General features: G+C 43.2%; 1 protein-coding gene across 1 annotated transcript in view; it reads right to left on the reverse strand.

Annotated features, from left to right (window-relative positions):
* USP12 (ubiquitin specific peptidase 12) overlaps positions 1 to 10027 on the reverse strand; it is a 98878-nt gene extending 88851 nt beyond the window's left edge. The window contains exon 1 of the mRNA XM_032838281.1: positions 9765 to 10027. Within this exon, the coding sequence (XP_032694172.1) occupies positions 9765 to 9812 (48 nt within the window). The 5' untranslated portion in view covers positions 9813 to 10027. The remainder of the gene's footprint in view (positions 1 to 9764) is intronic.
* Between the last annotated feature and the right edge of the window lie 10767 nt (positions 10028 to 20794).

The following is a 20794-nucleotide window of genomic DNA, read 5'->3' on the forward strand; positions in this document are numbered from 1 at the left end:
AGCCCTAAATGGGTCTTCAAGGCAACAGTTATGAGAAAGTATGGAGCTAAGAAAAAAAGGACTAAATAACTTTGAAATGATTTTGAAATATCTCAAAATCAATCTATATAGTTGGTTTTCTTAGGTATAATAACATGAATATATGGTTATATATGCTGTCTTTGTTTTAGGCAGGTTTCTTTTAGCAACATTTTGGTTTTTTATGTAATTTATAGTCCTTTCACTATAATACAGATAAATTTAATCCACTTAGGTTTATTGTAATTAATGAACTAGGGCTTGTTCCACTTTATTTTGGTTTTCTGTTGATCTTTTTTTTTTTTTTAATTTTGCTTCTTGATTTTTCTATTTTCCTGCTCTCAGAGTCTGAGTGATACAGTTTAATTTCCTGTTGGTTAGGACGCAAGAAAATTCATCTTTTGGGAGGGTGTATATTTATTTATCCTTCATTTTTAACATGCCTATATAACTTTAAAATTTCTAATACTGGGGTTTTTCGGAGGAGCAAACCTTTACCAAGTTTTAACCACCCACTGAATAGTGGTGATTATACCCAATCTTGTTACCGTCATCTTTAAAAAAAAATAATACAAGTAACTTTTAACAATCCATGCAATGTACTGACATTTTTATCAATTCCACTGTTTCATTATCCCAACAACTTTCCTCTGAACTTATATTTTCTCAGGCTAAATACATACTTTAATGATATTTTAATGAGAGTCAGTGATTGGTAAACTCTCTTGGTACTCCTTCATCTGCCCCTTCCTCCTCTCCAGCCTAAAATTCTCCCAGGACTTGTTCCATGCCAAACTGAACTACAGATTCTAAAAATAGCACATTATCCCATGACTCTATACTTTTGCTCACATCTGGAATCCTACCCCTCCTTGTCTACACAATAAATGACTTCATTTCACAAAGTTCAAATCTCTTCTGTGAAGCCTTTCCCTTGAAGTCCTCTTCTCTCTTAAGAGAGAGAGAACCACTTTCTCTTCCTCATGTATCATTACTTACAGAAAAACTGTCTCCTTGAACTCATTTTTTCTATATATCTACCCTCTTTCCCAAACTTTTTCTCATCATGGCATACATAGAGAGTAGTAACTATAGAGCCCCCAAAAACATACAGATAAGACTATTTTCAACTGGATGAGACTAGTCAAGGGATCTGGTCAATCCAAATGCCTCTCAGCTGCCCAGAGGCCAGGATTATTTTCTCAGCACAACCAGAACCCATTCAGGAAACACTAAATGGGAAGCTTTGTAAAGACCAGGGCTTACCATTGTCATCTTTGTAGTCTCAGTACCCCTCCCCACACACACTAACGTAATGTAATTCTCCAATAATACTTCCTAAAAGTACTTACTGAAGAAAAGGCACTCTCTACAAAAAAAAAAAACAAAAAAAAAAAAAAAAAACCCAAAGCATGTCACTATTGGCTTATAAATTCTCCCCATCCTCCCATGAAAAACACTATCAGGCAGAAGACATTAGGTCACTAAAACACCAAAATAAAATCAAAGGCAACAGTCAATAACTCGCTAAAAGATTCTGTGATTTAAACCAGTATTCACAAGTAGGAAATGCATGGATGATTCCTGCACCTATGAAGCATCTCAATAAGAACATCTGTCAGCTATCACTGAAATAAACATCCACTTCTTGTTTTAAGTTGGAAATAAATTTTTACTGGCATGCAGCCTTCGACATGTGGATTACTACAGATGGGGAGTCTAGGCAAGCTTATACACTCTGTAGACACAATTTTTAGAAAAAGTTAATGATCTTTCTTACAAAGAAGCAACAGAAAAGCATAAGGCAGTGAACACAACGGACTATGCAAAGTCTCAGCACCTCACACAATTATGTTTCCTATTAAATATCTTGTACTTGACACTATCACAAAATTCTTCTCGACTGGGAACTTTGCGAAAGTGAAGACTTAATAGTTTTCTTCCAAAACAAATTATGTCTATAAACCGTGTCCTTCATCTCCTTCTAATACAAATTCTAACCATAAGATTTTAAATGATCAAACTCTAATTTCAGGTATTCACAATAACACTGTCTCTCTGGTTGGGAGTTTTCAACCCAGCAACCCATACATAACTGTTCATAACAACTAACATTTACCCTTTTCTTACAACACCTTAAAGCACTTTACAGATATTTAATCCTTTTCCAACCCATGAGACAAGGAGAGAATAATAGGTTTCGACAAGATAGGAAAGCAGACTGGGTAACTGCATGGCAGGCCAATGAGAGATGTTATTCCAGGAAAGGACAGAGGCAGGAACAATCGGAAAATACAAAAGGAAATAAGGCCTGAAGCTGACTTTGATACACACAAGTCATTCTAACAATGACAAAAAGTTGGGGTGCCTTTTTTTTTTTAGTATAAAAAATAAGGCAAGATTTTTCTTCTAAAAGTAGTATTCCCAACTTACCTAAACTTCTCAAAAATTTTCGAGAATGTCACAAATTAGACCATATCTATTCCCAGACAAGAAGAATAAAATCTTTCTACAAACTATTTAAAACAGAGAAAGATCATCTCCATTCTTAGTTTACAATATCATAATCTAATGCACTTCAAAATAAATCTGTGTTTTCAGAGGCATATATTACTAATGAGCTGTTTCCTGTGATGAAAATGAACTGCAATAATTGCATTTCATGAAACAAATTTCAATTTTGCTTACTAATATTTGTTGAGCTAACATGAATCAGTAGCATCAAAGAGTCCTTTCCACACCGAGGGCACAAATCACTTTAGAGGGGTAATAAAGAACCACCACCATTACAAAGTGATTACTATGAACCCAAGTATCATTTACCCCCATTTTACAGATAAGGAAACCACAGCACAGAAAATTAAGTTGTCCAAGATTGCACTCACACCTAAGGAAACAAATGTGGACTCTCAAAAAAGGGCACCAATTCAAAATTGGTTTTAATGGTACTGGAAAAGAAAAAAATGTTCAAGCATGAGTAAATAGTTACATAGTAATAGCCTGTTAATGAATAAAATGGCAATATCCCTAACCTCTACAAAATGCTTTTAAAGGAAGAAATATGTATTTACTTTGAACTGTAATTTTCCATGAACAAAACTGAGGAACTAGACATAATTCATATTTAACTGTATCAAATTCCATGCTCCTTATATAATCTAAAACATGACTGAATACAACCTACTAAATGGGAGAAATATTTGCAAATCATGTATCTGGTAAGGGACTAATATCCAAGACACATACATAAAGAACTCACTCAAACAGCTCAACAGCAAAAAAAAAAAAAAAAAAAAAAAACTGACTTTTCTAAATGGGCAAAAGATCTGAACAGACATTTTTCCAGCTAGCCAACAGGTATATGAAAAGATACACATCATCAATCCTCAAAGAAATGCAAATCAAACCTACAACGAGGTCCGACCTCATACCTTTTAGACTGTATTATCAAAAAGAAAAAAAAAAAAGTATTGGTGAGGATATGAAAAAAAGGGAATCTTTATTGGTGGGAATGCACTTTTGGTGGGAATGTAAGCTGGCATAACCACTATGGTAAACAGTACAGACGTTCCTCAAAAAAATTAAAAATAGAACTACCATAACACTGCAATTATCTGAAGAGAATGAAAACACTAACTTGAAGAGGTATCTGCACCCTTGTGTTCACTGCAGCATTATTTACAATAGCCAAGACCCAGAAGAAACCAAGTGTCTACCAATGGATACATGGATGAAAGAAATTATTGTCTATACACAGAGTGGAATAATACTCAGCCAGAAAAAAAGAATGAAATCTTGCCATAGGAAACACCGTGGATGGACCTAGAGAGCATTATGCTAAGTGACGTAAATCAGACAGAGAAAGGCAAATACCTATGATCACTCACATATGGAATCTTAAACAAACAAAACCCGCCGAACTCATAGATACAGAGAACAGTTTGATGGCTGCAGAGGTGCAAGGGGTGAAGGTAGTCAAAAAGTAAGAAGAAAAAAACTAATAGATAAAACATGATTAAAGCTTCCAAAATACGGGGGTGGTATCAGTAATAATTTATAAACTCTGAAGGAACAAAGTATTCAGTTTTAGATCTGGAAGGAAACAAACGTTCAAGAAAACTAAAATTTATCTTCTGAGTTAACTGCTCTTTTTACTATACCATGCTGTAAGATACATAATAAAATATTAAACATTAAGTTTCTGGGATTAAGCTACTAAAAGAAAATCTAAATTAGATTTTAGGTTAGACTATCTGATTTAAATCAGACCATCTAAATCTGGAAAAATGAAGGTCTCTGGAAAGGATTAATGCCACTAAGTGAACAAGTGCTTAAATAATCTTTCCTGAGACAGCAAAGTTTCAGGAGAACTAGAATAAAAATTATTTCAAAGGCAGGAAGGAAGAAACTTCCAAGTAACAAAATGGAGGTTTTCCATCTCTGGGGGACCTGGTCAAAAGCTGGGAATCAAATAAAACAAGACGTGTTGTGATCAAGCCTGGCTAAAACTAGCCACGTGGATCATGATAGGGTAAATAATTAAACTGCTCTGAGATCTAGTATAAAAAGATGAGCTAGAAGCAGAAGGTAAGCAAAACCACATGATATAAAATAAAACCAGTCTTTAGACACATTCCACACACTTGAATATGGTGTTTAAAACTATACTTTTTAAGCATATTAAAAGTTTCAAATCCCAATGGTCTTACCTTTGTGATAACTATTAAGTACCTAAGATTAGAATAAACCCATCATCATTTACAAAATTCCATTTCTACTAACTATATACAACATAGCAGCCTATCACTATACCTTTCTGCATTAACAAACTTGCCATATTATCATTTTAAACATTAAACTCTCCATGCTTATCCTGCAATTGTACAAATTTAAAAGCCAGCAAGACAATCATTCATGGGGAAAACTGAAACGGAAAATTTTATCTATAAGTTTAATTTTTTTGTTTATTTGTTTTTTAAAGATTTTATTTATTTGAGAGAGAGACAGTGAGAGAGAGCATGAGAGGCAAGAAGATCAGAGGGAGAAGCAGACGCCCCGTGGAGCTGGGAGCCCGATGCGGAACTCGATCCCGGGACTCCAGGATTGTGACCTGAGCCAAAGGCAGTCGCCCAACTGACTGAGCCACCCAGGCGCCCAAGGTTGGTTTTTTTGTTTTGTTTTGTTTTTTTTAAAGACAAAATATGCTCTGGGAGGGAAAGCAGTTATTTTCTTTTTGCATAAGAGTTTTCAAATGCTTTTTACAAAATATTTTCCAAATTTTCTCTAATGAGAACACATCATCTTAACCCACTGAGCCACCCAGGCGCCCCGAGAACACATCATTTTAATAACCAAAAGGTATTGTAGCCAAAATCAGATTAGCAAGCTTAAATAAACCTTTTATAACACTTGTTCTAAATGCTCTCTCCACTAAGCCTCCTCAAACACATGCTCAAACATTCCTTATCAGTACTTAACCATTTACATGATGAGAAAAAAATCCTTCTTTTTGAAATTTTCCTGTCTAAAATTAATGTTTATAGTAAAAACAGCAAAAATGAGTAAAACAATGGCAACTCACTTTGAATGTTCCTATTATAGAAGTACTATTCTACTAATAAAATATAAAAATTATTTTACTAATAGAAGAATTACATCTACCCTATTTCCTGAGATGGAACAAAGCATTTTATTATTTAATACAATATTCGGACTGCATGAAGAGGAGAGCAGCCCAAGCGCAGGCGTGCACGCACACACACTCGCCCCCCACCCCCCCAGGGGGTTTGACAATCAAGAGGGCAGAGGCTTAACTCTTAACTCTTACTGAGTGACCCCAGTGAGACTCAAAACAATGAGAAAAGACAAATAGCCACCTTCACCTGTGACTTTCCTTCAATAAGGAGTTCAAAGGTCACCGTGTATAGGGTGCTATTTTAGGGACAAGCTTTTAAGAAGTAAACCTGTCGGACCTGCACAGAGCTGACTTGGGGCCTTGGCCTCCCACGTTCTGATGGCTCTACCTCCCCGTGCTGTGACTGGGAGTGGGCAAGCAGCCAGGCCAGTGCCATCCCAGGATCTAACACCATCTACCCTTAACAACTTCTCCTTTACCCAATCCCCCTCCTCAACAATCTCTTCCCAAACATGACTTCTCCAACCCACACAGGAAGGGACGTAATGATCCCAGCTGGTGCAGCTGATGCCTTCGAGGAACAGCCCAAGACCCATGTATTACCACTTTCCAGTCCCAGGCCACCCAAAACTGCTCTGCAGCTTTGGTTTCCAAACCTAGGCCTCTCTTATATGTATCTGGCTACAATTATTAAGGAGACTATTTAATATCAGGTAACTACTATGTGAACTCTGAAGCTAGCTACTTCAGAGGCAAAACAAACACCACCATGTGACACAAAATATATTATTTCGTGGACAAATAACAAGAGGCATTTCTAGACGTAGCTTTGCAAGTTTATTCACTCCCATCTAAAAAGAATCACTCATTTGCGTCAGGCTACAACACTAACTTCAGAAAAACTGATTTTTCCCATATTAGCAGAACAACAGTGACCTAGAATAAGACATATCTGAAGAGATTTTTTCTTTAACAGTTACTCCATCCAATTAAGGTACTGCCAATCTGCCCAGATACCTTAAGCTGACAAATGAAAAAAAAAAAAAAAAAAAAAATCAGGTAAACTTTACTATTTTTTTTTTAAGATTTTTATTTATTTATTTTACAGAGAGAAAGAGATCACAAGTAGGCAGAGAGGCAGGCAGAGGAGGAGGGGGAAGCAGGCTCCTTGCTGAGCAGAGAGCCCAATGCAGGGCTCCATCCCAGAACCCTGAGATCATGACAAAAGCCAAAGGCAGAGGCTTTAACCCACTGAGCCACCCAGGCTTTACTATTTCTAAAATAAAATTCCAATTCATCATATTTTCACAGATGTTGACCCTCTGAGTAGAAGTATCATTCTTCTTAGGTCCAACACCTCCTCTTTACCACCAACACACACACACCCACCACCACCCCCAACCTCATCCATGCTAAACAAACTCACTTCCCCCAGACTCAGGTAGGAGAAATGGAGGCCTCTGGGAAACTGTTCTCTAGTTTGCAGAAGTTATCCACCAAAACTGCAGAAATAAACAATAGTCCTTCCCTTAAGGTCTTCGGTCTAATAAGGAGACAAGAGAAAAATTCACAACACAGCAAGTGTAATAAATGCTACTGAGGTTACCAAAACTCCATGAAATTATGATGGGGATAGAGGTGGGGACGGACAGGAGTAGGATTATCTAAGTAAGGCTATCAGCTTGAGAGGGAAGAACTCACCAGACTAGAAGCAAAGAGGGAGTGTTCAAAGCCTACACAAAGAGCATCTACAAAGGCACAAAGGTAAATACCTTTACTTTTCTTGACTGTCAATTTTCTAAGACAGGTTGCAGTCTTCTTTAAGGAGTAAGATAACAGATTACTTTGAGACATTCAGCATTATTTTGGAAGTGCATCAGAATTTATTCAAATATGAACTACAGACACACCCAATTCTTTTTTTTTTTTTAAGATTTTTTTATTTATTTATTTGACAGGCAGAGATCACAAGTAGGCAGAGAGGCAGGCAGAGAAAAAGAGAGGGGAAAGCAGGCTCCCCGCTGAGCAGAGAGCCTGATGCGGGGCTCAATCCCAGGACCCTGGGATCATGACCTGAGCTGAAGGCAGAGGCTTTAACCCGATGAGCCACCCAGGCGCCCCGTGACACACCCAATTCTAACACTAGTTTTGGAACCATCTTATTTGACCAGGCACTGACATTTCCATATTCACCAACAATACACACACACCGCATGCAACCAATCAACACACTTGAGTGAAAGCCCTAGAAAAAGCTTGAGTCTGACATTCTTCAGATCAGAATCCTTTACTCAGCGTTTGACTTGGCAAATCTCTCCCCATCTTCCTAATCTAATCAGAGCATATATATTGAATATATCTACCTGAATACTGTTTGTGTCCCTCAACTAGATCATAAACACCATGAAAGCAGGGACTCCCCTGATCACTACTGTTTCCCCACTGGCTAAGGCCAGTCTCTCTTCCTTAGCAAGTGATAAACGAGTGAATGAATGGTGAGTAGGGAGTAAAAACACGTCACTCCCTAAGCAACAGACTTTGACAATGAACTATGACCAGATAATCCGTGTAGCTCAGCAATCTGGCAAGATTATCACTTTCAAAGAATTAATTATCACATTCCTTCTGAAACAGAATACGATAATAATTGGCATATCTAAAAATAATTAATCCACATGATCCTGTGGAATCGTTGTTAATATAGTCCCTTTAATATCAATGATTTCCTAAAATGTAAATTGTGAAAAAGAACAAACATTCATTTGGGGAAATGGATTCTTCAGTGATTCACTCAACATGATTTAATATTGTAGATTTTAATTCCACCTGACTTCAGCCATTTTTTTGTACTGTTCCCCAGCGTGCAGTATAGAATCTGCCTCTAAAGCACCTTTCCAATCTGATTCATCACTCCTTAAAGCCATATAAAATGTACTACCCTTCAATAGAAGATTGCTGGGGATCTCCTTGTGCAATCGGACGCACAAAAAGGGCCAGTAAGATAGAGCAGAAGGAGAGACTTCAGGTGTCTTTAATAACATAATCGCTAGGCCCACACTGCAAAGAATAACTTTTTTTCTGTGAGGGTTCACAACTAAGATCCCTCGTTGTAAGCTCCGAAGTACCTAATGAAACGAATTTGCCCCATCGTGTGGAAAAACTGGGGCCCTTCTGGCCAATCACGAAAACACCAAGATTTAAACGCACCCACGTTTTGCTGTAATTAATTCGGGAGTTTGCAACAGGCAGCAGCACTTTTCCGTCAAAGTCTATTTAAATGCCCCAACGAAACGCGAACAACAACCCTTACAATCCGTCCCCGTACAGAAGTACTTCCAGCCACACACAGATGTGTCTGATGTATTAAAGTAAACAATCGACCGGGAAGCTTAAGCTGTTTTCAAGATTAACGCGGATTCGCAGAGCCGAGACTGCCACCTGGACACATGGCTGGAAAACAGAGAGCTCGTTGCTCAGGAAGAGCCGAAAATGGGAAAATTTTCAACACCACTTATTTAAAGTTTCCACCTTCACACACACCCCCTACCCCTAAGCACCGGGTGGGGGCCTCGGCGTCGCCAGAGGCGCGCGGAGGATATCTGCATTTGACTTCCGTCCTCTCCCGGCAGGAATGAGACCCTGCCTTCCTGCCGGCGGACCCCCACCCCCGCCCAGGGCCGCCTCCCCGCTCCGCGCACCGCCGGACGGAAATGGAGAGGCGCTGCCCCGCGCGCGTCCTTCCACCTCCGACCCCAACCCGGGGCCGTGCGCCCACACCTCAGGGTGCGCCTCGCCGCTCCGCCCCGGCGCCGCGGGAAGACTCGGACAGTTGAGCCCGCGGGCGCTGACGATCAGTGCCCGCGCCCCGCCGCGTCCGCCACGGTCGCCCCCGCGCCGCCCGGGCTCGCCGGGTACCTCCCCGCTTTCCGGGGACAGCGGAGCCCCCGCGCTCCCCGCCCGCCGCCGTCCAACCGCCCCTATCTGGGCCGCGGGGGCCCCCACGCTAGGCCCTGCGGGCCGCCCGGGTAAGAAGCGGGGACAAGGGCCGAGCCGCCGCCGCCCGCCCGCGGGGGTCCCGGGGCCGCCCCCGCCGCCCTCCCGCCTCACCTACCATGGTACAGATGGAGGCGAATTTGGAGACTGTCATTAGGATTTCCATCCGCCCAACGCCATCTTCCACCCAATCACAGCGGCGGCGGCGGGCGGGGGAGGAGAGGAGCCGGGCCGCCCGCTCGCACCGCAGCCCGCGGGCGGACCCCGAGCCGCCACGGACCCACGCACCGAGCCTGCTCTACCGCCGCTGCCGTCGTCGCCGCCGGCGCTCCGGCACTCCCCGCCTCGGGCCCCAGTCCCCGCCTGCCGCTCACCCGCCCGCCCCCGGCTCCTCCCCGGCGCAGGGCGCAGCCGCTGCCTCGGGGCCCGCGCCTGCCCGCGAAGCCGCCCGCCCGTACACCCCGCCCTGCGCGCTGGGGAGCGGACTCCGCCGAGGCCCTAATGCCCGGCCTGCCCGGCAGCTGCTTGGCCCAGCGGCGCGCCCCGCCCACCCGCCAGGCGCCCAGACCGCCCCGCGCGGCCCCGCCCACTCCTCCGCGCACGGCTCTTCGGCTCCGGAGCGCGCGAGCGGGGGAACACAGGCGCGGCCCCACCCATCGCTCGGCCGGACCCCGCCTCCCGCCCGCGTCCCTCGCGGTCCTAGAGCCCGAGCGCCACCAGAGCCTTGGCTGCGAGGAGAGCGGGGGAACAGGGAACGCGGGAGAAGGGGGGGGGCTCGTCCTTTCGCTGCACGGGCTGCGACGACTTGGGTAAGTCCGGGAGAGGACTGACCCGCAGCCTCCGCTAAGGGTGAGGGGACAGCTGGTCCCCACTCCCCAGAAAGAAAACGGAGGTGATCTGGGTAATTTTGGGCGGAGTGGGAGGAAACCTTAGTACGGTTGAAATACCGGGTAATCCCAAGCACTTAACAAAATGTCAGATGGTCTATCTCTTTGACATACAGTGGGTGAATCACCTGGTCAAAACACCATAACTTAACAAAAGATAATTAAAAATGAAACTATATATTTAGCTCCTTGAATTAGGAAGAAAGACAAGTAATGGGGAAAGGGGGCCAAGCTGCCTTCCCGCCTCCCTGCTGGCCATAAATTTAGAATATGTTTATAAATATAGTACCTAAATATATTTGTTCTGAAAGTTGAGTTGCAAAACAGGGAAAATCTCAACCCAACACTGATGATGATGTTACCATAGACAAAAAGTCTCCTGAGTGAGAAAAAATGTCCTGTGAGAAATACTTAAGCTGGGTCAGCTAGGGTACGGTTCCTCTTTTCTACTTTTATAAAATACATCAATGCATCCTGTTCTTTATGCCAGGAAACTCAGCTTTATTTCTTCCTATTTGAGAAAGTAGTTCAAATTAGTAGAACAACTTTATTATATTGGAAAGCCTATAACATTTCCCATTTGGTGAGCTGCAGTGATGGGGTGATTTTGGGTTCCCCTATTTCAGTGTGGCTGAGGATGTGAATTCAGATAAACCTCCAAAAATCAGATATGCCTTGCCTAATAGGTTCAAAACATTTGAAACACAAAGCAAACAAAATTTAGGTGCAAAACAGAGTTCTGGTACATGAATGCTGTTTCCATAGTGATTTCCATTATAAGATTGCTAGGGGAAAAAAACTGCAAATAGAATATAGCCAAGTCCCATAGTTGCTGGCTTGATTCTCCAGGGACCTACCTCCATGGAAGCTGGGGCCCTCCCTCTTTGCCCTGATACCCAAGCCAGCAGCTAGGACCCTGCTTTTCACCACCACACAGTCAGGTACTTGGAGTGCTTAGTGCCTCCCTCTCCCTGCCAAAGATCAGGAAATATGGCCCACCTGAATTCTTTCTGTGTTCTATTCTGCTTAGACCCCAGGGCCTACCAGTGTCACCATGCTCCCAGACCCTGTCTTGCCTATTTGGGTAAACTCCTGTTGTAATCCCGCCCTCCCCTTCTACTATTCTGTTCCAGGAAACAGATCTAATGTGCCAGAATTTGAGCCCTGCCTCCATCTACACTGCCCACCAACATGCGTCTTCATCCACGAATCCTAAAATGTCACAGGAACAGAGCCTGCCAGCTTTACACTTAATTTTACATAAGAACGGGCCTTTTTAAAAATGGATTCCTGGTAGAATTATCAAGAGTTATGTATAGGTGATGTCATAACCGTCTAAATTCACAAGGGGGTCGTAGATCCTAATTGCAGAACCTCACGATGCCTTGTCTCCCCAGCCTCAAGTTCACTGGAGAGGCACAGATATAAAGAGATTCTTCAAAGTGCTGCAATGGGGTATTTTGTAACAATGTGTCATATAGTTAAGATTTGATTGAGGGGCATCTGGGGTGGCTCAGTTGGTTAAGCGTCTGCCTTCAGGTCAGGTCATGATCCCAAGGTCCTGGGATCAAGCGGGGCATCGGTGGGGAGTCTGCTTCTCCCTCTCCTTCTCCCTCTGTGTTCTCTCTCTCTCTCTCTCTCTCTCACATACATACATACATACATACATACATCTTAAAAAAAAAAAAGATTTGACGGAAACACAACCCCTTTGTACCCAGAATTTAGAAGGGGTTACCTAGGTTTAGAACCCAGTTTTTACCTGTAGCTTTATCAGCGTTACCATGACCTTCTCTATACCTAGAGAAAGATGGGTATGTGTACAACTGACTTCTTTGGGGCCTGCCTGAGTGTGTGAGCTACAAAATATACCCACATAACTTCAAGGACCAAGCATAATCTACTTGGTCGCACAGTATTTTAATTTTTGTCATTTGAATACTTGTACACAATCCTGTCATATCTAGTTCCTTGCAAGCCCTTCATGTTTTCTGTTGCCTGTCTTGTCTCCAGTTAACCACGTGTCACCTCGTACAGGCATACCATGGAGATGTCGTGGGTTTGGTTCTGGACCACCACAATAAAGCAAATATTGCCATAAAGCAAGTCAAATCAATGTTGGGGTTTCCCAGCACAAGCAAAAGTTATATTTATACTATACTATCGTCTTTTAAGTGTGCAAATAGCATTACATCTAAGAAAACAATGTATGTACCTCAACTTAAAGAATACTTTCTTGGGATGCCTGGGTGGCTCAGTTGGTTGAGCGGCTGCCTTCGGCTCAGGTCATCATCCCAGCGTCCTGGGATCCAGTCCCACATCGGGCTCCTTGCTCATTGGGGAGCCTGCTTCTCTCTCTGCCTCTGCCTGCCACTCTGTCTGCCTGTGCTCCTTCTCTCTGACAAATAAATGAATAAAATCTTTAAAAAAAAAAAAAAAAAAGAATACTTTCTTACTACAAAATGTGAACTCTCATCCAAGCCTTCAGCAAGTCATAATCTTTTTGCTGGTAGAGGGTCTTGCCTCGATATTGATGATGTTGAGCTGCTGACTCATCAGGGCGGTGGCCATTAAAGACTGGGGTGGCTGTGGCAATTTCTTAAAAGAATACAATACAGTTTACCACATGGACTGGATCATGAGACGGCAGCAAAGTGGTCCCATCTTCTCGCACCACTTCTAACTCCAGTTCTCTTGCTGTTTCCACCACCTCTGTGGTGACTGCCTCCGCGGATGCCCTGAACCCCTCCAAGTCCTCCGGGAGGGTGGGAACCAATCTATCCCAAACTGTGGTGAATGTGGATATTTTGACCTCTTCCCATGAATATTTTAAAAGCATCTGGAATGGTGAATCCATGCCAGAAGGGTTTTATTTGCTTAGCCCAGATCTATCAGAGGAATCACTATCTATGACAGCTATAACCTTACAAAATTGTATTTATTGAAATATAAGACCTTCCGAGTTTCGTATGTAGCAGAACAGCTCCCTCACTACAATCTATTACAGGTCAGCCCTCAATACAAGAACAGAATATTAAAAATAATATTAACAATAATAAAAGAAAAAAATAAGACTTGAAAGTCAAAATGACTCCGTGATCCAGGGGCTGCAGGATGGCTGTTGTGTCAGGGGCATGACAACGACGTTCATCTTTGACGTCTCCGTCAGAGCTCTTGGATGACCGGCTGCGTTGTCAGTGAGCAGTCGCATTCTGATAGGAATCGTTTTTCTCAGCAGTAGGTCTCAACAGGGGGCTCCACATATTCAGTAAACCATGTTGTAAACAGACAGACTGTCATCCATACTTTGTGTCATTTATAGAGCACAGGCAGAGTAGATGGAGCATAATTTTTAAAAACCCTAAGATTTTCAGAATGGTCAGTGACCTTTGGCTTCAACTTCAAGTCACCAGCTGCTTTAGTCTCTAATGAGAGTCAGCCTGTCCTATGAAGCTGTGAAGCCAGGCATTGACTTCTCTTGTCTAGGTCTGAGGGTCCTCGATGGCATCTTCTTCCAGTAGAAGGCTGTCTTGTCTACACTGGAAACCTGCTGTGGTGTGTAGCCGCTTTCATTGCTATCATAGCTGGACCTTCTGGAGAACTCGCCGCAGCTTCTTCCCCAGCCCTTGCTGCTTCACGTTGTACTTTCTGTTACGGAGCTGGTTCTTTCCTTCAACCTCAGGGACCGGCCTCTGCAGCTTCAGACTTTCCTCTGCAGCTTCCTCACCTCTCTCAGCCCTCCCAGAATCACAGAGACCTAGGGCCTTGCTCGGGGTCAGGCTTTGGCTTAAGGGAATGCTGGGGCTGGTTTGCTCTTCTCTCCAGACCACTCGAACTTTCTCTGTATCAGCGGTAAGCCTGCCTCATTTACATATCATCTGTAGCATAGCACTCATAATTCCCTTCAAGATTGTTTCCTTTGCATTCCCAGTTTGGCTAATATTTGATGCAAGAGGCCTAGCTTTGGGCCTATTTCAGCTTTCAACATGCCGAAGCTAAGCTTAATCACTTCTAGTTTTGATTTAAAATGAGAGACAGTGACCTTTCCTTTCACTCGAGCACTTGGAGGCCACTGTAGGGTTACCAACTGGCCTCATTTCCATGTTGTTATGTCTCAGGGAACAGGGAGGCCAGAGGAGAGGGAGAGAGGAGGGAGAACAACCTGAGACAGTCGGAACACACATACTGGATAAGCTTGTTGTCTCATATGGGAGCAGTTTATGGCTTCCCAAAACAATTACAAAGTAATTGCAAGATCACTGATCACAGATCACTGTAACAGATACAACAATAATGAAAAAAAATTTGAATTGTTGCAAGAACGAGCAAAATGGGACACAGACACACGAAATGAGCACGTGATTTTGAAAGAATGGCTGGGCGCACGATTGCCACAGCTCTTCCATGGAAAAAACCACAATGTCTGTGAGGCACAGTACAGGCGAAGAGTAATAAAATGAGGTAGGCTTGAGTACTTCTTGCTGTTTCTTTTCTCCCTGAAGGCATTTGCGCTTATACCAGCTAGCACAAATGAATGAAATGTTGCCTGTGGTGGGGTGGGGAAGGATGTGGGGAGAGGGAGTTAGAGCCGGGCTGGGGTATAAGACAACCATAGTGACAGGTAATGCTTACTGAGGACTTTTCTACACACCAAACAATTTATCACATCCTCATCCCAACCCAGTGAGGTAAGTGCGATTATTAATCCCTGTTTTCCAGGTAGGGCCACTGAGACACTGAGATAACTTTCCTAGATGGCACAACTAGTAAGCAGTGGAACCAGGATTTGAACCCAACCGCAGAGGCCACATTTGTATGTGCTCTACTATACCAGCTCTTCTAGAAGTGCCTTGTTTTGATTTGAGGAGGAGGAGGTAGGTTGAGAGGCACTTGACTCCTTTGGGACCCACACGTAGGTTTGAGTTACAAAATATATTCAAAAAGGTATTTCTTTTTCTCAGTTTCCCCCTCTGGAAAATAAGGGTAATAATTACGTCTACCTCAGACGGGTGCAGCAAGGAGAAAATGTGGGGACGTGTCTAGAACAGTGCCTGGCCCTCAACAACGACTGGAGAGCTTTGAATGACCACTCGAAAGTCAGTATTTTAAAAATAAGGGCAGGCACATACAGCCCTTAGCCTGCCAATTTACTCCCCCAGATTTAGTGAGCCTCTGCTATATGCCAGACACCTAATTAGCACTCTAGGTACATTTTCTCTTGTTTTGTTGTTGTTGTTGTTCGTTTTTTTGTTTTTTTAAGATTTTATTTATTTATTTGACACAGAGAGAGAGAGACAGAGAGAGAGCCTGCACAAAGGGAGGGGAGAGAGGAGCGGCAGGTGGAGGGAGAACTGAGCAAGGGGCCTGACATGGGGCTCCATCCCAGGACCCTGGGATCATAACCTGAGCCAAAGGCAGATGCTTAACTGACTGAGGCCACCCAGGCACCCCAGGTACATTTTCTAATGTTAGCCCCCCAGTGCCCTTAGAGTGGGATCATTTTGTGCTCATTTTACCACTTTCACCATTGCGCTGTTTAACCAGTCAGAGTCAGGAGCCGCACTACACACTTGGACTTGAAAACCCACCATCTCTCTCCTTCTTTACCCTGCCCATTGGCAGTCCAGTGAATCGACTTTACTGGCGGCATTAACATCTTCCCGTTACTCAGAGGTAGATGTTAATGAAAACAGTGATGTTCTTTGTTGGTCGAATCAACATATCAGTGACTTACTTTTCGAAGCTGACTTCTAATTCCGATGAGTAAAGCTGAGTCATCTGCGCCAAAGATATAAGATGTTGATTTGCTGGGCAGGATGGCATACAGCTAATGTAGCTAAAACTTTGCCATTTAAATCTAGGTTTTAAAAGGGTACAGTCCTGTTATAATCTATTTAAAACTGAAATGTGAGTGCATCCATTAAAACGAATATGTATTGGTCACCTACTGATGAAGAAGAGAATTCTGCACCCTCAAGAAGCACCGAGGCCATTGGGGTAGAGAGATGACTGCATTTCTGGAAAATGCACTGAGAAAATAGAGAACAAAGTGCTGGCAGCTCCCAGAGCGGGCGAGAAGAGCTCTGCGCACAGGGGGGACAAGCTGAGGATGGCATCATGATCCAGAAGAATAGGATGAGCAACAGTGGGGGAGGGGAAGGCAGTGGTCTCCCAGGCAGAGGGAGAGTCTCACGCACCAAACTTGAAAGAGCACAGCTCGTGTTTGAGGCTTCAGCATGAGGGGTGTTGCAGGGAATTTGCGAAGACTAGTGAGGAATGCCAAGGGGACGATCTGACTCGTAGTGACATCAGCAAAGGTTAGAGTCTACTGTCTCTGCTGTCAAATCCGTCAATACTAAGTGGTAGACTCAGCAAACCTTAAAATGTTCCTTGTTCCTGGTTTGTCATCCTATCAATTTGGATTCCCAGTCCTGCAGTTTGTTGAGACCAAACGTGGTGGAAAATGTCAAGGAGACATCAAGCTCCCAGGTTTAAAACTGGAGGAAAAAACCTTGAATTCTGGTGAGCACAGAAGTAAGACAGAATATTTTCTTCATATACTTAGCTCCTCATTAAGTAGGGCCTGACTGCCCAGAGGCTGGGAAGGATGAAGCAATTATCTCAGTTGTTTGGAAAAAGTCAGAAGTTGCTGAGCTTAACTTGAAAAGAGGATACTGTTTCAAAGGCTTTGACCAGCCACCCCTTTCTTCTATGCCAATTGTAGAACAGAGAAAAATACAGCCACAAAGTGCAGAGCACGTTGACAACCTTGGATAGGAACAGGAGGAACACGGTCTGTTCCGATCACACAATTACTCAACAATGTATATCTGAACTGCATTTTGTATTTAGTACCTATCCTTGAATACCTCCTACTTATGAAGGCTTGTGGTAGACTTTAGGAAGGACAGTCCTGCCTTCCAAAAGTTTGCCACCTAGCTGAGAGAGAGGATGTGTACCCAAGCAACTTTAAATTAGATGAGTGCCAATTGTGTGATTTACAATATCATAAGGGTTCAGAGAAGAGAAAGATTGTTTCTTCTTTAGGACTTCAAAAATAAACGCTACCATGTCCTAGAGAGTCAGGTCACCTGATCTAAAGGGAAAAGTTGGAAAATCACAGAGTCACATAATTACATCTTATAACTAATCATTACAGAAAAATCTCTTCATATGTAAAATGGGTATAATGATATTACTCCCTACCTCCTGACATCTTCTGAGAATTAAATTAACTGATACTTGTAAAGTACTTCATACAGCACCGGGCACTTAAGGAACAGATACTTGTTATAACCCCTTCTCCTCATCCTCCTATCTTTTTAGCTTCCTCTCAGGTTTCTCCCCCTCATTCACTATGTTCCTATCACATGTGCCTCCGTTTTCTTCCTCAAACACCAACAAGTATCTGTGCCACCTACAAGGACTCAGCCCTAGACATTCCTTGTCCCTGGAGCACCGTCGCTCCCTCACATAGTCACGTCTTTGCTGTCGCTGGATCCCCTCCTCTCTGTGTGAGCTCCACAGGAACCTCATCTGTCTGTCTGAAGAGCTCTATTCCCAAGGCTGCAGAAGTACAGTAAGTACTGAATAAAGATTGGTTACCCTGTGGACCCAAACCGAGAAACACCTGCGCTTTCCACAGGTCCAACTCTGAAGCAAAGAAAAATAAAATAATTCTGGTCCATAGAGGTGTTTTAAGCTCTATAATCAACACAGTGTATCTGAAGGCTCCCGAAGCACTCCGGGAGGCTCTGTTGCTTCTCTGACTCTCTTCAGGTTGGAATTTCCCATTTTCACCTCAGCATTTTCTCAGTTCTCCTGAGGAAGTTCCTCAGAAAAAAAAGAAAAGAAAAGAAACTATAACACCCTTTGGACTCTAAATAAAGTCTTGAGCACCTACATCTTACTTCCTCGGTCAGAACTCTGATTTTCTTTCTTGTGTCTTTAGGGGGTTTTTTCCTATGGAGACAGCTTCTTCTTTCATCCTGCCTTCTCCCTCGCAAACTTCTCAGGATGGCTTTTCTGTATGCTTTACCAGAGTTTGACCATATGTTTGGAGTTTGTATTGTAAAAGTGTGGCTCTAACTTGTGATTTCACTGCCAAATTTGTGTCGCAGCACCCACCAAACCTCCTTGCCACTTGACCTTGATCAGCCAACCCAGGGCATCTAGTAAGGGGTAGTGTAACACCTGGGGGTTTCCTGCAATGTTCAAGCTTTGTCATCAGTTGAGAGAAACAGGCGTGGCTTCCACTTCTTCTTTCTAAAAAATACTCTATTAAAATAGCAAAGCTTTGCCAAGCTGAACAAAAGCAAAAATTCCAAAATATATTTAGCATAAAGAAACTCCTGTCAGATAGACAAGAAACGCTTCATAGTCCCAGGACTGAGGAAGTGGGGACATGTGTTGGAGGACAAGACGAAAGTGGGAATTTTTACCATATATATATTTTTTATACTTTTTGGGTTTTGAATCACACAAATGTATAACTAATTCAAAAATTAAATAGATTGAATACTTTTAAAGCTTGACCAATATATTTATGTGACAATTTTTTTAAAGATTTTATCCATTTATTTATTAGAGAGAGAAAGAGCACAAGGGAGGGGAGCAGCAGAGGGGGAGGGAGAGGCAGACTCCCCGCTAAGCAGGGAGCCCGATGCGGGGCTCGATCCCAGGACCCCGAGATCATGACCTGAGCCGAAGGCAGGTCTCTTAACTGACTGAGCCACCCAGGCACCCTTATGTGACAATATTTTTTAATTACTAGACACAATCTAAAATTTTTTTCTTTTTAAAAGTAACTTATCAGTGTGACCCTGGTTTAATTCCGGTCTCCCTGCCTAAATAGAGCACACACTTGAACTCTGACCCTTCCTTAGGAAGGACCCTCTTAGGACCCTCTTAGGGCTCTTCTGCCTTCAGTCACTCGGAGTCTCCTAGTAAAGAAAGACAACAATCTCTTTACACATGAATTAAAGGGCGAGTTCTTCTTTTTTTATTTTTTTAAGATTTTATTTATTATTTTAGAGAGAGAGACATTGAACACAAGCCTAGGGGTGGAGGGGGGTGGTGAGGAACAGAGGGAGAGGGACAAGCAGACTCCAAGCAGACTCCCCGCTGAGCACAGAGCCCCATGTGGGACTCGATCTCATCACCCTTAGATCATGACCTGAGCCAGAATCAAGAGCTGGAAGCTCAACTGACTGAGCCACTTAGGTGCCCCAAGTTAAGAATTAAGGCATCAGGGGCACCTGGCTGGCTCAGTCAGCAGAGTATGTGACTCTTGATCTTGGGGTTTTGAGTTTGAGCCCAATGTTAGGTGTAGAGATTACTTTAAAAGAAGGAGGAGGAGGAGGAGCAGGAGGAGGAGAAGAAGAAGAAAGAATTAGGGCGTCATTGGAATGCTCAGCTGAATCTCCTCTCCCAGACCAGTTCGGTGTGTGATGCCAAAAAAGCTCTTAACCCTCTAAGCTCCAGTGTCATTGTTATACAAAGGAGAAGTTCCCTATTTCATCATGCTGTTGGGGGGTTAAATGAGAAACTATGCTTTAGTGCTCAGAACCACAGTGGGCTGTCATAGGATGAATGAGATAAAAGGAATGCCCATTGTTCACCTGGTATCTCCTCTCTCCTCCCCTCCCTTCTCTTCCCCTCTCCTCATTAACACCAGTTAGTCAGAGTAGTGTGTGATTGCGGGGCACCTGGGGGGCTCAGTCAGTTAAAAGTTTGCCTTCAGCTCAGCTCAGGTCATGATCCTAGGATCCTGGGATCAAGCACAGTGCCGCTCCCTCTGCTTGTGTTCTCTCTTTCTCTCTCTCAAATAAAGACATAAAATCTTAAAAAAAAAAAAAAATAGTGTGTGATTGTTTAACCTGAAAAGTAATGAATTCGCAATAGCCAAATGTAGAAACAACCCATGTGTCCATCAAGGGATGAATGGATAAGATATATTGGTAGATTCATACGGTGGAATATGATTCAGCCTAAAAAGAAAGGAAATCCTGTCACGTGCTACAATGTGGATGAACCTTGAAGACATGATATCAAGTGAAGTCAGTCAGCCACAGAAAGACAAATTCTGTTTGACTTCATCTATTTGAGGTACCTGGGCAAGACAAATTCATAGAGGCAGAAAATAGAACAGTGGTCACCTGGGGCTGGGAGGAGCGGGCAACAGTTATTGTTTAAGGGGCACAGAGTTTCTATCGAGGATGATGAAAAAGTTTTGGGTATAGATAGTGGTGATGGTCGTACA

The sequence above is a fragment of the Lontra canadensis genome, unplaced genomic scaffold, assembly GCF_010015895.1.
Source record: "Lontra canadensis isolate GAN:19392208 unplaced genomic scaffold, GSC_riverotter_1.0 scaffold103, whole genome shotgun sequence".
NCBI lineage: Eukaryota > Metazoa > Chordata > Mammalia > Carnivora > Mustelidae > Lontra > Lontra canadensis.